Source organism: Drosophila novamexicana, unplaced genomic scaffold (genome assembly GCF_003285875.2).
Source record: "Drosophila novamexicana strain 15010-1031.04,08,12 unplaced genomic scaffold, DnovRS2.1 tig00000193-arrow-pilon, whole genome shotgun sequence".
NCBI classification, from domain to species: Eukaryota; Metazoa; Arthropoda; class Insecta; order Diptera; family Drosophilidae; genus Drosophila; species Drosophila novamexicana.
The window spans coordinates 2,903,479-2,921,314 of record NW_020824787.1 but is presented as its reverse complement, the minus strand read 5'-3'; the positions used below and the strand labels follow the sequence as shown (position 1 = coordinate 2,921,314).

At 38.7% G+C, this 17,836-nt stretch overlaps 1 protein-coding gene across 2 annotated transcripts; it reads left to right on the top strand.

Annotated features, from left to right (window-relative positions):
* Positions 1 to 4,600: 4,600 nt before the first annotated feature.
* LOC115758803 (mitochondrial carrier protein Rim2) lies at positions 4,601 to 17,832 on the top strand. 2 transcript variants are annotated; one of them, XM_030699579.1, is made up of 7 exons: positions 4,601 to 5,185; positions 14,192 to 14,399; positions 14,603 to 14,673; positions 15,046 to 15,177; positions 15,237 to 15,510; positions 15,574 to 15,791; positions 16,681 to 17,832. In XM_030699579.1, exons 1-7 carry the CDS (start codon positions 5,142 to 5,144, stop codon positions 16,805 to 16,807), a joined length of 1,074 nt encoding a protein of 357 aa, XP_030555439.1. In that variant the 5' UTR covers positions 4,601 to 5,141; the 3' UTR covers positions 16,808 to 17,832. The 2 variants fall into 2 exon arrangements, with proteins under 2 accessions (XP_030555439.1, XP_030555438.1); XM_030699578.1 differs by having other exon boundaries at positions 14,192 to 14,420; positions 16,681 to 17,831.
* The last annotated feature ends 4 nt before the right edge of the window (positions 17,833 to 17,836 follow it).

The following is a 17,836-nucleotide window of genomic DNA, read 5'->3' as shown; positions in this document are numbered from 1 at the left end:
AGACAGGCCTAACCAGCCAGGCAAGCCCAATATTATTTTGTTGGTTCTTGTTGTTGTTTGTTGCTGTTGCTGCTGCTGCTGTTGTGTGTTGTTCTTGTTGTTGTTTTTTTTTTTTTGTATTTGTATTTGTATTGTGTGTATCTTCGGCAGATACAACAACAGGCGTGTGCTAGTCCAGCATGGCGGCTGCGGACGTGCAGTAGTTGGAGATGGTAATGCTCTTCGCTTCTTCTTCTCTTCGTCTACTTCTTCTTCTTCTTCTGGTTGTTGTTGTTGTTCTTGCGCCCACACACGCACGCACGCACACACACACACACGCACTATACACGCTGAGGGACTTTTATGTTTGTATTGCGGCGAGTTGGTATTTTGCAGGTATTTGTATGTCTGTCTGCCTGTCTGAGCGACGTTTTCACTTGTTTTCGGTTTGCGATTTATGTATTTTCACGAAAATTGATTTTCTGCTGCGTTGATGTTGCTGTTGTTGGCCTGGTTCTGGTTCTGGTTCTGTTTGCTCTTGCTGCAGTTGTGCGGGCTGTACATATGTGCTGGCTTTGGCCAGCCACAGTATCCTTGTGCGGCGCCTGCTTTTTGGCTTCAGTTATTTGTTTACTGCCAGACCCAGCTCCAAGGACGCGCCACTTGGACACACACACACGCGCGCGGCACACACACACACACAGAGTCCGAGAGAAATTGAATGCGTCTAATTTGATTGCTGTTGTATTAAAACTCTGGGCCTGGGCTTCGCTTCTGGTTTGTTCTGGTAAACTTTTCTGCTGTTGTTGTTGTTTTTCGCTGTTGCCCTTTTCGCAGTGCGTTCTAATTCGTTGTGGGCTGTGCTTTGTGTGCTGCGCCTTTGGAAGAGTTGTTTGGAATTGGCAAGAGAACCGAACTAATCTGACTGACTGACGACAACGAACTGATTCTGAATCTAAGGAGCAGAACCAGATGTTGCCACAAGTTTCTATATTTATGTGTGTGTGCGTGTCTGTTGCGAATCGGCACTGCAACGTGGCAACGTTGTCGCCGTCGTCGTCAACATCGTCAACGTCGTGTTGCCGACATCTTTGTTGCTGTTCTTGTTGTTGTCGGCTCTCGTCTGCGTTTTCGTCCTCGTCTCGTGTTTTCTGGCGATTTGTTTTGCGATACCCTCGCTCAAGACAGCTCGACTTTGATGAACTATATGCCACGCACGGTGCATCCCTTAAAGTGAATGGAAAATTCGTCTTTTTGCTACCTGCATTTTTGGTTTATACCTATGCGCTTGTGATTTCTGATGCAGTTAAAGGGGGTTAGTTTTCCATTGGCAAAAACAAAAAAGAATTTTCAACCTAGAATTTCTATTGCATACTTTTTGGTCGAATTGGTTTTTTTGAAACTATTAAATAGGTTTTATTTTATTATACTTTGCATGCCCTTCTAATAGATGTATTTATTTTTGGTTAAAAAAATCGTTTTGGTACATTAGATAAACAATAAGAATACTTAATAATATTAGAAATAAACAAAACTTGCATTTGTTTTCCACTTTTCTTTCTCTTCCGTAGTATAGTCTGCATAAAATGTATGAATGGCTGTCCCATATAAATCATGATTGGTGCAAGTGCATTAAATATTCGTTGCGTTGCGCGTTGTTTATGCATGTTACCAGCACATTTAAATGCCGACTGCATTAGTGTTTGTATTTTGCGCTCACATGTTGCCCATCGCATAGCGGCTGCTCTCTTTCACTCTCGCTCTCCCTCTCTTGCTAGCGCTCTCACACTCACTGTGCCAATCTCTCTCTGCGAAATGAGAGCGAGTGCCTTGTCGGCATTGTTGCTGGATGCAATAGCAGCCAGAAGCATACGAGTCGCCAGCCCGCTAACTCTAACCCCCGTCTGACTCCATCAGTTGGGTTAGGGAGTTTCGCGTTTTTGTTTTTGCGTTTTTGCTTTCAAGCTGGCCACGCTGCGCTGTTTAGCGCAACTGTACACCCCAAAACAACAGCAGCAGCAACAACAGCAACAGCGGCAGCGCGAGCAATAACAGCAACAATAACAGCTCACGTTTGGCATGCGTTTTCACAACACATTTGCCAAAATGGCCACGGCGTCAGCGCAATACGTATACGCCACGTAGCGCCGCCATCACGCCGTGCACGTGTCGCCGGCAAGAGAGAGAGAGAGAATAAGTAGACAATACAGATCCCCCCTTAACAATTCCCCACTACCTGTGCTCTCCATTCAATACTCTCCTTCTCTCATTCTCTCTCTCTCTCTCTCTGTTACTCCGCTATGCTCATGCTCATTTGTTTTGTTTACGCCGCACAGCTGTAAGGCAGCCGAAAATCAGTTTAATCGCCATTTTTCGGCCATTTAAAATGCACAAGCCATGATGTAGGGCGGCAGAGGAGGGGAAGGGGGCTTACTTCCCAAGGTCGCTACTATGGTGTGCGTGTGTGCGTGGATTGACATTTTTATTGGCGTCAAGTGGCGACATTCAAAACTGTTCAAGCTACAGTCAGACAATTACAGTTCCAGTAATTAAAACAGACATACAGACGCGCCAAAAACGCTGGGTGTTGCATTGGAGTTGGCAAATAAGTTGCCTGGCAGCCCATGCATCATGAATCACGCAAGCCCTACAGCACGCAAAAAAAAAAACAAAAGAAATGACGCCAGCCAGTGCGCCTCACGCTTTTGTTGCCGCTCCTGGTTCCGCTCCCGCTCCCGCTCCAGCTCCAGTTCCAATTTCACAACAATTTTCTGCTGACAGTTCGCACCACGCTTGGTGTTGATCGCTGTGTGAGTGCGTGTCTGTGTGTGTGTGTGTGTGTGTGTTGGTGTGGTTGTTATAACAGATACGCGAATCGTTATTCGATGCGCCCATTTCCAAGGAAACTTTAGCCATAAAAAGTAAGAACTAAACATATAAAACAAAACATTTCTGCAGTTGGCAGGTCTAGCAACGGTATTTTTATCAGGTGTTTGGCATTTGCGTTAACAGTTAGGGCTTGTCCTTCACTTGTAAACTTTTTATACACTCGAAAAACGGATCAAAAACTGCCAAAGAAAGAAGTGAAAATATATATTAAAAGCGTGTGTTACCTGTGCGACAGCTTACCCCACCTGCCAGCGGTTCCACTTGTAATCTATAAATAAAAACAATTAAAAAAAAAAAACAAACAAGTATAAACATGCATAAATATAAAACCCTTATACGAATTTAAGGTACAGTTTTTTTCAGTGTAAATAGTTTTTGTTGTTTTCAGCGAACAACTGTAAAGTGTTCCGGAATTTATGTGTGGCATTTGCTTATTAAATGCTTTGCCAATTTTTACAAAAGACACACACACACACACACACACACACACACAAACACACACAATTTGGCCAGGCCAAACAAGAATATCCTTCGACTGGGGCCTAAACGGACGTCAGTTGACAAACGGCTGGAGGCTAGAGCCGACTTGGCGACCAAGGTCATGCCGTAGTCGTGGTCATGGAGTTTAGCCTTTAATTAGCTTTGCTAGCGGCAGTTCTTGCCGGATTACTCATACGTAACGTGGTGCACGGCAAGGGGAGGCGGCAAACGGAAAGGGCACCTGCTAGGCCCATTGTTTCAATCGACTCCGTTGCAGTTGCGGCGCCTTTGTGTGGTCAACAACGTGCATGTGGGGCACGTGTTTTATGCCGCAGCGAGACACGGCAACATTAAAGCCGGCTAAAGGGTAAAGCCTGTTAATGTCAGGGTCAAACGAGCCGCAGTGCTCGGAGGGGCTATTTCGTATGGGCTATTTTGTTTAATTTGCACATGCCCATAATATGCATAAATCAAAAAATTATTTATTATATATATTCGTATTGTTCGTTTGCAGATGCTATCTGCATTATTCATTTAAAGCCAATTGACAGCGCCGACAGCTGCACACTTTGGGGACACTGTGCCACACGTGGCAAAGACAGGCGACCAAATATGTTGACCTTGACATGCCAGTTGACAATTAAAGTTATTTTCATTTGCAATTGGGGACATGTTTATTTAACGACAGCGGCGACATTATGGCCACAAAAAAGGGCATGCATTAAATATTTAAGGCATTAGATATTTATATAAACCGAACAGCCAGCTGCAAAAATTCAATAAAGTGGGCTAAGTTCGAGGTTAGTTCGCGTGAATGCGCGCGCAAATTTAAATTCGAAATTCCAGCGTTGCCACCCTGTTTCTACATTTACCTCTCTTAAATTCGACTGGAATTATATATAATTATAAATAACAGTTCAGTAACAGTTCAACAATCAGGTTAGATTTTTCACCAACACCTGACGCGCTTCCAGCTGCTAACTACGGTAGGCAGTGCGCCCAGCTTAAGCTAAAATACACAAAAATTCAGAGTACTTATTATAACAACATTTTCATTGTGGCATTTCAAAAAGAAAAATTGGTGCGCCTTTAACTAAAGTGTGACCAAACATTTGATACAATCCTATTGCAAGTATCGACAACAAAATTAAAGTATCGATAGCTATAAGCTGCTTCGGTCTGAACTATCGATTAGACTTGTTAAACACATATCTAAACATCGCTCATCCCGAGCGCTTACAGTTCTACTTTGTGAAATCAACGCAACAGACGTGTACTCTTCGCTCCAATTGCTGAATTCGCCGAAAAATAAAAGCACAAATATATTTATGAATTTCGTGTATAACGTAAATTTTCGCATAATTTGGCCAGTATAAACGTTAAAGTGCAATTTGTTTGTAACAGTGCTAATTGTTGACGCGCAGTGCGCTATTTTTGTCAACATTCTTTTGTGTGTTTGATAAGAAACCCGTGAAATTTGTTATAGTTGCATAACCCCTGACCATTGTAAGCGCCAAAATAAGAACGCCCGCAGGCAACAACAACAACAACAACAATATCATTGCTGCTTATGCAAAACAAAACAGCAAAGAGCGAAAACCAAAAAAAAATTCCATTGCGGTGTAGCGGCCGTTGCCGCCGGGATACAAGCCCGCTCCCCGCCGGCTCAGAGGCCGTCGAGCTACATGCGCTGCTCGTTAACGGGGATTTGAAGTGCGCGTTAATTATACCAAGTTAAATTTCACATTTACAAAGCCACTTTGCGGCTGGGGCAAGGAAGATAAAACCCGATTATGTCCCAAAATCGTGATACTCTGATACATTTGCTAGCCGGCGCGTAAGTGTTGAAATCTATGTTAATATTGTAGTAGTTTGTTGTTATTGCTTATTGCGCCTTATCTCTGCAAAGCAGAAACCGGTTTTAGTTGGAATCTTGGGCGAAGCAGCAACGGCGCAATTGCGTTTAGTAGTTGCCCAACAACAATTAGACAATTGACCTGCTGCAGTTGCGCGAAAGTTGGCAGTGGCGCCAAAAATAAATAAAAAACACAGTGAAAATATAGATAGACGGCAAGGCAAAGCTGGCAAACAACAAAAACAACACAAACACATACGCACACACACACACATGCCAAACATCTGTAGAAATCATGCATAGTTCACGTGTTTGGTTTATTTTTGGGCCAGCTGCGGCGCGTCCCACGATGCGCGAAATAATTCACAATAAACGTCACAGGCGCAGTCGTCAATTAAAAAGATTCGCACAAAAAAGCAAAACAATCAAAAACAAGAAAGCACACGCTCTCCCTCTAGCTCCCTCTCTCTCTCTTTCTCGCGCGTGGCTTTCATGCCCTTGATTGGAGTATTTGCCATTCACCTAAAACATTTGTCATTTATCTCACACTAATTCTCTCTTGTAACTTGCGAGCGGAAGTTCAAAAGCAATGAACCTTATAATGATATTAAATATTGAAGAGCACCAATATGAATCTATATGCTAAGTGTTGTATAATTTGATTTACTCACATAAATCATTTCAATCATGTGCGCTGGTATTTCATTTGGGAGCCAGTGTTGACAAAGGGCACCAATAACAAGCTTCAATTGTGTTGTTATTGTTGCGGCTGCTATTTTTAGCTCTGCATCTTAATTTATATTTGTTTTTATCGCGCACCCTACAGCACAGCAAACGAGGCCTATCAGTTTTTGTGGCATTTTATTTACTGTAAATTCAGCTGGCAAAAGCTCGGCCCAACCTGTTTTGCGCCTGTGTTCGTAGCGTAACCGAAATTCAATGCCGCTCGCATTGCAAGTAAAATGAAATTTGTTTTTGTTTTGGTTAGTGTGGGTGCGCGAGAGAGAGGGAGAGAGAAGGGGTCGGTGTGAGCCGAGCCTCTTGTAGCGTGAAATACAAATAAATTAGACACTGGGAGGGCTTGTTTCCGCGCATTTTGTAAGCGTTCTTTGATAAACACATTTAGCCTGAAACATAAGGCAGCAATAACAAACAGGAGCAGGATTCACAATAAAGAATAAGGATTGAGAGTGTAGAATATTAAAAGACGCTTGATAATTTAAGTGTAAGCAGCAAGAAAATGCAATAAGATGCAGATAAGTTAAACCCAGACTAGTTGTGAAATTATCATTTAAATAAATAACTATAAAATTCAAAGCTATTCTCGTTTACAGGTAAACACAGGTAAACAAGTCAAATGCAATTTGCCGGCCGGCTGCATATACCTGTAGTACTTATATAGAGTACACTATGTATTTTCAAGACCTATATGCAGTCTGTGTAAACAGCTTTAAACTAGGCAAAAATAACAAAGCAACAACTCACGTTGCATTTTCTATTCCCAACCCAACCCCCTCTCCTGGCCCATGCAAGCAACCTGAGCTGCTTATACAACTGTGCGACCACCTGGTTAGAACTACCCATGTGTACTACTGTCTAGTATTCCCAAGTATTTCAGCGGTATCTCGTGTTTACACACGTTACTATCGCTCGACTGGTTGGAAAAAAACAACCTTCAAGCTAACGAGGCACTTAGATAACACATCTACATATATATATATGTATATATAGATATACGTATATGCGCAGTTGATCGATATAAATGAAGTAAACTAAAATTGTGGCATGCATCCATTTACAATATACTATATAGTAAGCCCTTTCGAGTTGACAAATTGCACATACCCTGCTCCCATTGAAAATGGGCAAAAGGGTTGCTTTTTGCAAAGCAATCGATAACAATCGATATCGAAATTCAAGTTATAAAGGCTTCTCGCCAAATTTGACATTTAGTTCACAGAGTTGTTTATACACATTAAGTATCTTTCATTTTATAGCTACTCTTCATACAAGAAGCTTTAGGGTATTTCCCAGTCGGTCTTGACCAGCGTAATCTTACATGATTTGTTCAATTTGTAATATTAATATAAGTCAAGATGTGTCTATTCGTTTTGGCATCTGTCTGGGACTCATATTTAACTTGACGTTAAATGGACATCAGTAAGGGTATATATTGTAGGTATTATCCTGTAACTTATTAAGGGTATAAACATGTACTTTGTGGGATAATATCTTATTAAAAGCATAAGCATATGTATATTATCTGAAGAGAATTATAACATTTATTGAATTTTCCACATCTACCAAAGAAATAACACATAGGATCTCCGACCCCATAAGGTATATATATTCTAGATCTTTATAAATATATCTTATTCATAGTCAGCCATAACTATTTTTCCTGTGCTTCTTAGATACGAGCAAAGCACTATTAGTATTATGAAAAGGTTCTGTCTGGCTGTTAAGGGTATTAAATATTCGACATGCCAAAGATTGGTCTTCTTTCTCGTTTATAGTAAATTCTAATAATGTGATTGCTATGCAACGAAATAGATTGCCAACCAATGTACCCACACCTATTAGATATATTGCTTATTACAGGGTATTTCAAAGCCAAGCTCTCTGCACAGTTATAGCAATCTTTTGTTGTTGTTGTTTTTGCTGCTGCTATTTATTGTCAAATTCTGCTTTTCATTTTATGAATTTCACGAAAGACAAATGCGGCCTGGCATTCGATTTGTATTTTGTTTTGATTTTAGTCGCCGCATTTTTTTTTCGTCAAGGGGGGAAACAACTCTTTCTGGCACATTGACTCATTTGAAGGCGACTGCAACCAAAACAACAGCAAAGGGGGAGGGGAGGGGGGGCGTTCAATTGACGTGGAACAAACAACAATGCCACACGGTTATATAAGCATAAATAGATCGGACGGGGATATTAATAGACAGCAAAGGTTGCATCGCATCTTGTCTAGACGGGGCATGTCAAATAATTCATTCAAATTAAAGCCCAGAGTCAGATTGTTCAATGATTCGCATTTGGATTTGCCTAAAAGTTATTTACCTGTTTGTTGGACAATGTTTTGGATTATCGTGGCATGTCTGAACGCACGTACGCACCTTTTTTTTTTAAGCTCTCTCTCTCTCAGGTTTTTCCAGCTCTCAACCCCCTTTAAGTTTTTGATATGTTTTGGCTTATGGGAAATATGCGTATGTTAAAGATAAATATGCTTACATATTTCTTTTATTTTGGCCCATTTTCTGGCCGGACCAAGTTCAAAATGTTGATTTGAAATTGTGTCAAGGGCGCACGTTTTATATCTATTGCCATGGGAAGAGCTCGTTCATATAGAACTCATAGATATAGTCCACTTGGCACATTAAATAAACAAATGCGCCGTGTGGCAGACGACTATTTTATTTACAATTTGTATATATGTGCAGATTGTTTATGGGACCTTCTAGAATAGAAAAGTATAAGTATGCAAACATATATGCATGTATAAACATAGAAGGTCTCGTGCCAAGTTCAATGCGATTAAGATGAATCTCAACTTTTAAATAGTTTTTACTCAAGTTTAGTTATCTTTTTTATGAGCAACTGTTTCTTTATCTATGTCGCATGCTACACTTTGACCTATAAAAACTTTCCATCAATTTGGCAATTTGAAGAAAAATAGAAAGAAAAAAAACTGTCTACAAAACGCGCAAAAAGCATGAAGTAGACGACGTCAAGAATTCGCTGATAAGATTTGCCACCAGCAAACGGCGCCATTTATCACAAAAATAATATACACATATACGTATATGTCGGGGGTATGACGCACCGTAACGCTGCAGTAGTACCAGAAATTCCGAAAGAAAACATTCACAGGAATCGTGGCAGCACCTGTGCGAGGTGCGAGGTGCGAGGTTCGTTTGCATTTCTGTCTGCCAAAATTTCCACTCTTATCTCGAGCGAGCGCGTGTGTTGCGTATTGCGATTTCCGAGGCGATTCAGTCAAAAAACAGCTAAATCGACCATTAACCGGTTGCCGTTACTCGTCTTCTTCTTCTTCGTTTTTGCCGTTGCTCTTTTTTTATTTATTATATGCGCCGAGAGGCCATTGAGTTCGAGGCATAGATACCGCGGTCTACATGTCCGCATGCGAATGCATTTCACAGACGAGGGTTGGATACAACTTTGTATATCTATTATAAAGAATCGAAGGTGCTTTTAAGTGTGTTCCGCTTGAACTTTGGATGAGCATTGGTTGGAATCAATGATGGGCAGACAAATTTTGGATCATTTATACTTGTATAATATAAGATATATAGTATATATATGTTTTATCCAGTGATGAGCTTTGGCTGAGCGTTAGTTGGAATTAATGAGATCAATATGTTGATTATTAATATTTGGGTTATTAAATATGATATAATTTACATGATATATATAGTCCATCCCTGCCTTATTTGATGAAGGTGCACGTTAACACGGGCTTCCGGCTAATTCCACCCGCATGTATGGAAAAATCGCGAAAAAGTTTGATACTTTTTCCATCCGATGGGCTTAATATTCATTTTCAAAGATCTTTAACAGAATTTATTTTAAACATGCATGCATGCTTGCATGTATGAATACCTTTTCGGATATCTACATACATGCACACATACATAGGTACATACATGTACAAACATATATATGTATATTACGTACGCATATATGTACATACGTACACATATATACATGCATTTATGCATTTTTGCATATATAAATATATGCATGCATGCATATATGTTTGTGTGTTGTCTGCATATATATGAATGTATACATGTTTGTATTTAAATAAATGCATGTTTGTCTATATATATGCAAACATGCATGCATGCATACAAACATGCATGCATGTATACATGCATGCATACATACATATGCATACGTTCATACATACATATGCATGCATGCATGCATACATACATACATACATGTGCATGCATACATACATACATACATACATACATATATATGCATGCATGCATACATACATACATACATACATATATATGCATGCATACATACATACATACATGTGCATGCATGCATGCATGCATACATACATACATGCATACATATGCATGCATGCATATATACATACACATATATATGTATGTACATACATCGAGATATACATACATACACACATACATACATACATGTGCATGCATGCATGCATACATACATACATGCATACATATGCATGCATGCATATATACATACACATATATAGGTATGTACATACATCGAGATATACATACATACACACATACAAAAAAAAACCACCAAAAAAAAACCACCAAAAAAAAACACCAAAAAAAAAACTCCAAAAAAAAACTCCAAAAAAAGCACCACACTACTAGCTAACAAGGAAAAATAGCAGAGACTACTTGAATTTTTGAGAATCGAGGAGTAGAGCACTTGGTAGAAATTCGTTTAATTTAAACTGGCAGGACAGCGAGAAATACGCTTGGACTGCGTTTGGTCTTAGAAAACAAACATACATGCATACATATGTACATACATACATGCACACCCACACACACACCCACCCACACACCCACACACACACCCACACACACACCCACACACACAGACACACACACACATACATACACACAAAATACTTGTACAATTACATGTAGTAAAATATTTCCAAATAGCATCTAGTCTAAAGGGTACGCCAATTTAACTAAATGCAACAAACGAACCAAATGAATAACAATTGAAAACTATATTATATAAACGTATCGTTCAAATATTTGATTGCATATAATTGTCTTTAAAAAAAACTATGACTAGCGTGAAGCAACTTTGTGCCTAGCTGTCAGAAATCTAATTGGATCATTAAATATATATTTCCAATTAGACATAACCTGGCACGAGACTTTACAAAATCGCAAGTCCAAAGAATTGATACAAATTATCTTCCAAAAGCAGATTCCGTTTGTTTCTATAAATAATTCCATTTTCCATTGAAAATGGGTAAAAGGGGAAAACAAAGGAAAGGCTTTCCGAACCCCTTAAAGTATATTTATTCTTGATCAGCAGCAAAAGTCGATTAGATATTGTTTTTTCTTATGTATGTAAGTTTTTTTTTATATTAAAACCTAGGTCTTAACTTTTTGGCTGTGTGTAGATCGTTAATCTATATTTGTTTAATTTATTCTAATTATCATATGCAGGCTAATTTTATAGAGTTCCAAACGTGCCCGAAATAGTTTCGAGCTGATAAATAATAAACGAAAATAAAACTAGAAAAATGTCAAGCTTGGCCTTCAGTTTGTAATATGCGCTTAGTTCTATATTCTGTTCAAAATTCTAATAAAAAAAAGATTAAAATAAATACATTTATTTTGAATAATATTAATATTTAAATAAATGTTTGTATTAGTTATTAGCTTTCGTGCTGAGCCAGAATTTCAGATGAAAGCCATTGAAAATAGCGCTCAAAATGTTTGAATAGCTTTTTGCTCTTCATGCAAATTATATGCCATTATTATTGTTTAAACAATTGTTGACAAATAATTGCATGCAGCTCATGTTAATTTCATTTTCGTATCATTATAAACAATCGACTCTTTAGATGTTCGTAAACATATTTGATTACAATTGAATTTCGCTGCGCTTGTAATTTGTCACATTTCAATGATTTTGCTGCATTCTACCGATTTGTCTGTGAGTTTATATATATTATATATATATATATAGTACAGTCATCTGTTTGTCCATCTGTCTGATGGGCTTGCCTCGCGCTAATGATTAAATTCAATATGCGAGTGTTCAGGTCTTCTCGTTAATGTGTTGATTCAATTTGTCCAATAGTTCTCATTGTTGTGATATATGCCCGACTTCAATATGCGGAGTGTCTAATAGGGTCTCCTACTTCCCCAAGTTTCTCGGTCTATAATTAAACAGATGGCGTGTTCGAGGTCTGGCGTGTTTTTTTTTTGTTTTTTACCGGTTTCTCGAGAGCCTCATTATGTCACATGCCGCCAGAGCTGAATTAGGTTTGCAGCTAACTTTTATATGTATTCCATATAGTATGAGGAACATAAGTCAAATCAGAACGTGGCCTGTCGGCGACTGCTTCTACTACTGATTCTGCTCCTGCTGCTGATAAGCTCACGCGGCTTTGTCCGTCATTGGCAATTCATTCGTCGGGCTCAGGTTATCAATCGGGGGTCAGCTCGCAGCCGGACAAAACCGGTTCTCGTTTGGCCCCTGCTGCAAGCACAAATAGATTTGTGAAATTGTTTACTAGTTACTAGTTTCCAGTCGGCAGCAGCAGCTGCTGCTAATGAAAGGGGCCTCCGATTTGCCCGATAAGCTGTCAAAGCCTGAACTTACAAAGTACATGCGATAAGAATGAGGGGCAACACTATCATAGAGCTACGATATATAAAGAAAACCTGAGCGGCAGATATCGCGTGATTTTGTGAGGCATGTGGCTATCCAAGTTGGAAGTGTGCGACTGGGGAATACCCTAAGTCTTCTACCAATACCAAATGCAGGTATAAAATGAAAGATACTTGATCCCTATGGTGACTCGAGTTCTTAAATCCCAAACAACAGGTTATCGATATCGATATTTATCGATTTCATGAAGACAGGGCAGTTATCGCCTATCGAAAACGAACGGAGAGGAGGTTAGATAGACGGATAGATGCTGCCTGTACACAGCCAATATACCCTTTTAAGTATTTTCAATGGGTAGAGAGTACTTTCCAAAGTATAATCGATATTTGTAATAAACGTTGTGTTCTTCCGAGAATTTATTTCTTTTTTACTTTTAGTAGCTTTCAATTTTGAATTGCATTAATTTTTGTTTTATATGAATAAGTAGATAGATATTGATAGATAAATAGATTTTCCAGAAATAAAAGCTTTTCCAAAATGAAAGCGTCGACTATATTTCAATATTAAATTGTTTATCCATTTTCGACATCATATATTTATCTGCTTATGCATTTAAGTTGATTCATTAAAATTGGTTTTTCCCAACTTTGTTGTTGACATTTTCCATCGATCAAACTTTCGCTTCACTTTGTTGTTTTAATTTACGAGCCTGACAAACAAGGCGAAACGTTTTCCTTTCTTGCCCACAGAGAGAACTCTTACATAAAGACTTGTTAATTGAATTGATTGTTGCTTAAGTACACAATAAGGTTATATAATGAAACAATAAATGTCTCACGTTTTTTGTTTGTGGTTGCCAAACGCCAATTTACAAGTTTCAATTTGAGTCACGAGTTTAATTTCTCAGATAAGAATGTTTTCTTACTTCGTTTATAAAAGGTTCTATTCAGAATATTTACTGGGGTACTTATTAGGCAAGGTCTGGGGCCTGGGCTAATTGAATTACGCCTTTTCAGCGTTTTCTAGACATTGAAACGATAAGTAGATGATATCATAGGATAGACAAAGAATCAATCCTGAGTCACAAATTTTGTTAGTTTTGCATTGCAAATTGCAGTCCGATTTTAAGTGCATTCGCATTTCCGACGAATTTCATATGGAAACCATAAATCGATCATCTGATATAAATATAATTGAGAAACAATTTCAAAATCGAAATTGTGTAGCCAAAAACAATAATTATCTTCAGGGTCTAATGCCAAATACGTTTTTATTTTTCCGCTGCGCGCATTTCAACAAATTGCGAAACGTCAAGCACTTTGTTAGAATTTCTAATACAGTAAAAGCTCGCTTGAGTGGACAGTTGTGTTGGAAAATCAAAAACTTGTGCTTGTCCAATTTACTTTTAACATATTAAGATGTTTGTTAAAGAAAAGAAAAGCGAGAAAAGAAATATATATATAAATTAGGCAGATGTTCGTCTGTCAAGTCCTCACTGTATTTGAAAACTTTTCGTATATTTTCCTCGCATTTAGTCATATTTATAGAACCTATTTGTGATTTATGTGTGTGCGTGCCTTGGTGTCTTTACAGATCGGCGGGCACAGTTGGCGCTGTGGTAACATGTCCCCTGGAGGTGGTCAAGACGCGTCTACAGAGCTCGACGGCATTTTTGCCGCCGTCAACGCGGATTGTTGAGCCCGCTGGCGGGCCGGCGAACGGTGGCGCCTCCGAGCTGCTGCGGCCGGAACAACGACGTAAGCTAAGCACAACGATATTACGTAACAGATCACAGCCACAGGTGATTGGGGGTGTCCGTAGGGTAGTACCAAATTTTTATTATTATTATTTGAATGCCTATCATCTGTTCTCATTGTCATTGTCATTGTCTGTCTTAATTTTTCTAAAAAAACAAGATCAAGAGTCAAACACTTCATAAACATCGCTTTATCGTTTATCGATAGACACAAATTCTGACAGACTTTATGCTTTTCAAACTTCCAGATTATGGCCATTTCACATTGCGGCATCTCATCGACGACCACAAAGTCCATGAGCATTGTTCAGTGCTTGCGGTAAGTTGTCTTAAATTAAAGCTGACATTCACTTTAATATTTATCGATAATAAATTTGCTATCGATTGTGCTTTGAGCTGCACCATAGAGGTATTCTCTATATTATTGTATTTTCCACAACTGTTTTTCCAGTTGAACTCTGAAAACTTGTCTCAAACTTCAGTTAATTTGGAAATTAGAAATATCACTTGATTAAACTGCGCGTAGCTTTCAAGTTGGAGTTGAAAATGAACCACTTATTTGCTCAATATTGAACTAGTATTAGTTCAGCTTGGCACATTTTGCAACACTGGAATTGTAAATGTACTACTTTTGAACTATTCCCCACACTTCTACAATTCTATATGTATTATATTTCTTAACCTCAACTAGATACATTGTCCAGAATGAAGGTCCCCGCGCACTCTTCAAAGGTCTCGGTCCAAATCTTGTGGGCGTGGCACCATCGCGTGCCATCTACTTTTGCACCTACTCGCAAACAAAAAACTCGCTCAACAGCTTGGGGTAAGTATAAATGTGGATCTTTCTGCAATTTCTCCCACTCTAATTGTCTTCGTTTTCAGTTTCGTTGAGCGCGACTCGCCGCTGGTGCACATCATGAGCGCGGCCAGCGCCGGCTTTGTCTCGTCCACGGCGACGAATCCCATTTGGTTTGTCAAGACGCGACTGCAGCTCGATTACAATTCCAAGGTGCAGATGACGGTGCGGCAGTGCATCGAGCGTGTGTACGCACAGGGCGGCATTAAGGCTTTCTACAAAGGCATCACGGCCAGCTACTTTGGCATCTGCGAGACAATGGTGCACTTTGTCATCTACGAGTTCATCAAGTCCAAGCTGGTGAGCCTCCCCCAAACATCATTTAAAAAGACCTCCTTTTAACATAACTTCTGCATTTCACAGCTGGAGCAGCGCAATCAGCGGCAATCGGACACAAAGGGCTCACGCGATTTCCTGGAGTTCATGATGGCTGGCGCCGTCTCTAAAACGATTGCCTCCTGCATTGCCTATCCACACGAGGTGGCACGGACGCGCCTGCGTGAGGAGGGCAACAAATACAACACGTTCTGGCAAACGTTGCACACGGTCTGGAAGGAGGAAGGACGCGCCGGACTCTACAGGTATGCAATATCAATATATTATAATATATATATATATATGGAATCACAATATGTTTATTCATCTTGTCTGGCTTGTAAAGCTCTACCAAAGAGTTCCCCTATACAAAATTGGGATTTTATTTATGTGAGCTCTGAGATCAGCTAAAAAAAGAAATCCCATCTGACACTTGATCTGTCGAAACGCTTAACTAATTTATTCCCCAACAAATTTGTATTTGCTTTTGAAGAAAACAAAGCACTTTTAAGGGAGACCCAGTTCCAAAGTATGAAAAACCTTGGTCCCAATTATTGACTTTTAACTAAACATTTTTGTTAGAAGCCAATTTTGGGCTGAGCTCCGAATCTAGCCCGCATTTTGCATATGATAATATATACTTCTTGCCATATTTTCAGTACAAGGGGCATTTGTAAATTAAATATTTAATTGTTTTGTTTGAGTTTGAGCCAAGAATCTGTTGAGGCAGGCCCTAGAACAGAATTAAATATAACTTATTTCTATAGCCCATCCATTACTTAATAAAAAACTAACTTTAAGAATTGAATATTTAGTTTCTTATATAAATACAATATTTATTCCCGCTAGATACATTTGATTTATGTTCGCAGCGAATGCTTTGGCAAATCGAATTCTTTTCTCTAGCTGCTAATTTGTTATCATAACGAAGCACCCACGATTTTGCTTAGCTATATTTTAATTCTAGTATAGAAGTGTCTTCTGCGACGCATTTTGTTTGCCTCAACTAATTTTATTATCACTCGACAACGCTTGATGAGACATGCACATATATATATATATATATATGTGGAAAGTGCTTGTGCACTTAAATATGAGAGCCTGCAAATATTTGTATTAACTAATTGATTTCTCCCTTTTAACCCCGATCCGCAGAGGCTTGGCCACGCAACTGGTGCGACAGATACCCAATACGGCAATTATGATGGCCACCTATGAGGCGGTTGTTTATGTGTTGACGCGACGCTTTAACAATAAATCGAACGAGTTTTACGATTTTTGAACCAACACGAGGACAACACAAAATTGCCACGCCTATTATATACCCCCGGACTAGTTAACAGCGAGGAGGAAACCCAATCTGTGCATATATAGACGCGACTGCTGCAACTTAATCTAATTGTAATTTAAATATGGTTTTTTCTAGACGATTTAACCAACGAGCGCAACACTTGGTTAATTAGCTCCTAAGGCAACGAACTCGAGAGACTTGAGACGTTAATATTGAAAAACGTTAAACGCACGAATTATGTTCTATATTGCTAAAAGAAAACCAACATTGAAACAAGGCGAAAAAAAGAAAATTGAAAGATTCGCAAACGTTATCAAAATTAAAGAAAAGGCTTATTAGTTAAAGTTATATATATTTACACTTAAAATGCATATAGAACATGTGTTTGATATTTTGATATAATATTCACTTGTATATAGAGTTTCAGTAGACTTCCAATAAATATTTATGATGTACATTATAATAGTTAAAGATTAATGTGAGAAAAGTGCGCTCGGCAAATTGTGTATATAAGAGAAACCTTTGCTTATAATATAATTTAAAACGTTGCCTTCCTAGTTTTTAGTTGAATAAGCACAATCTGTAGGAATTACAGCCGCAGGATGTGCTATCAAGTCCTGCGGTCGCAGTCATTAGGCGCGCAAATCCAAATTGTCCAAATCGACGCCGCCATATAAATACATATATAAATATCTATGTATACTTATGTAATTACTCTCATTAATTTGTAGAGAAACGGTATGCACCACGCAGCGTATACGTAATTGTTGTGTTAAGTTTTCTCAAATGCGATATATATTTTAGTTAACATTAATCTATTCATTAAATATTAACGATACGTTGCTGTTTATTTAGTAATTAATCTAATGCCACTATATATTTTATAGTGGCCTTAATCGTATTTAATTGATAACGAGCAAAGAACGAAAGAAAAGTACTGTGAATATTTGATAACAATCTAATTGAATGGTGAAATCAATAAATCTAATTTTTTGTTTAAAAATAAACACTGTTTATAAC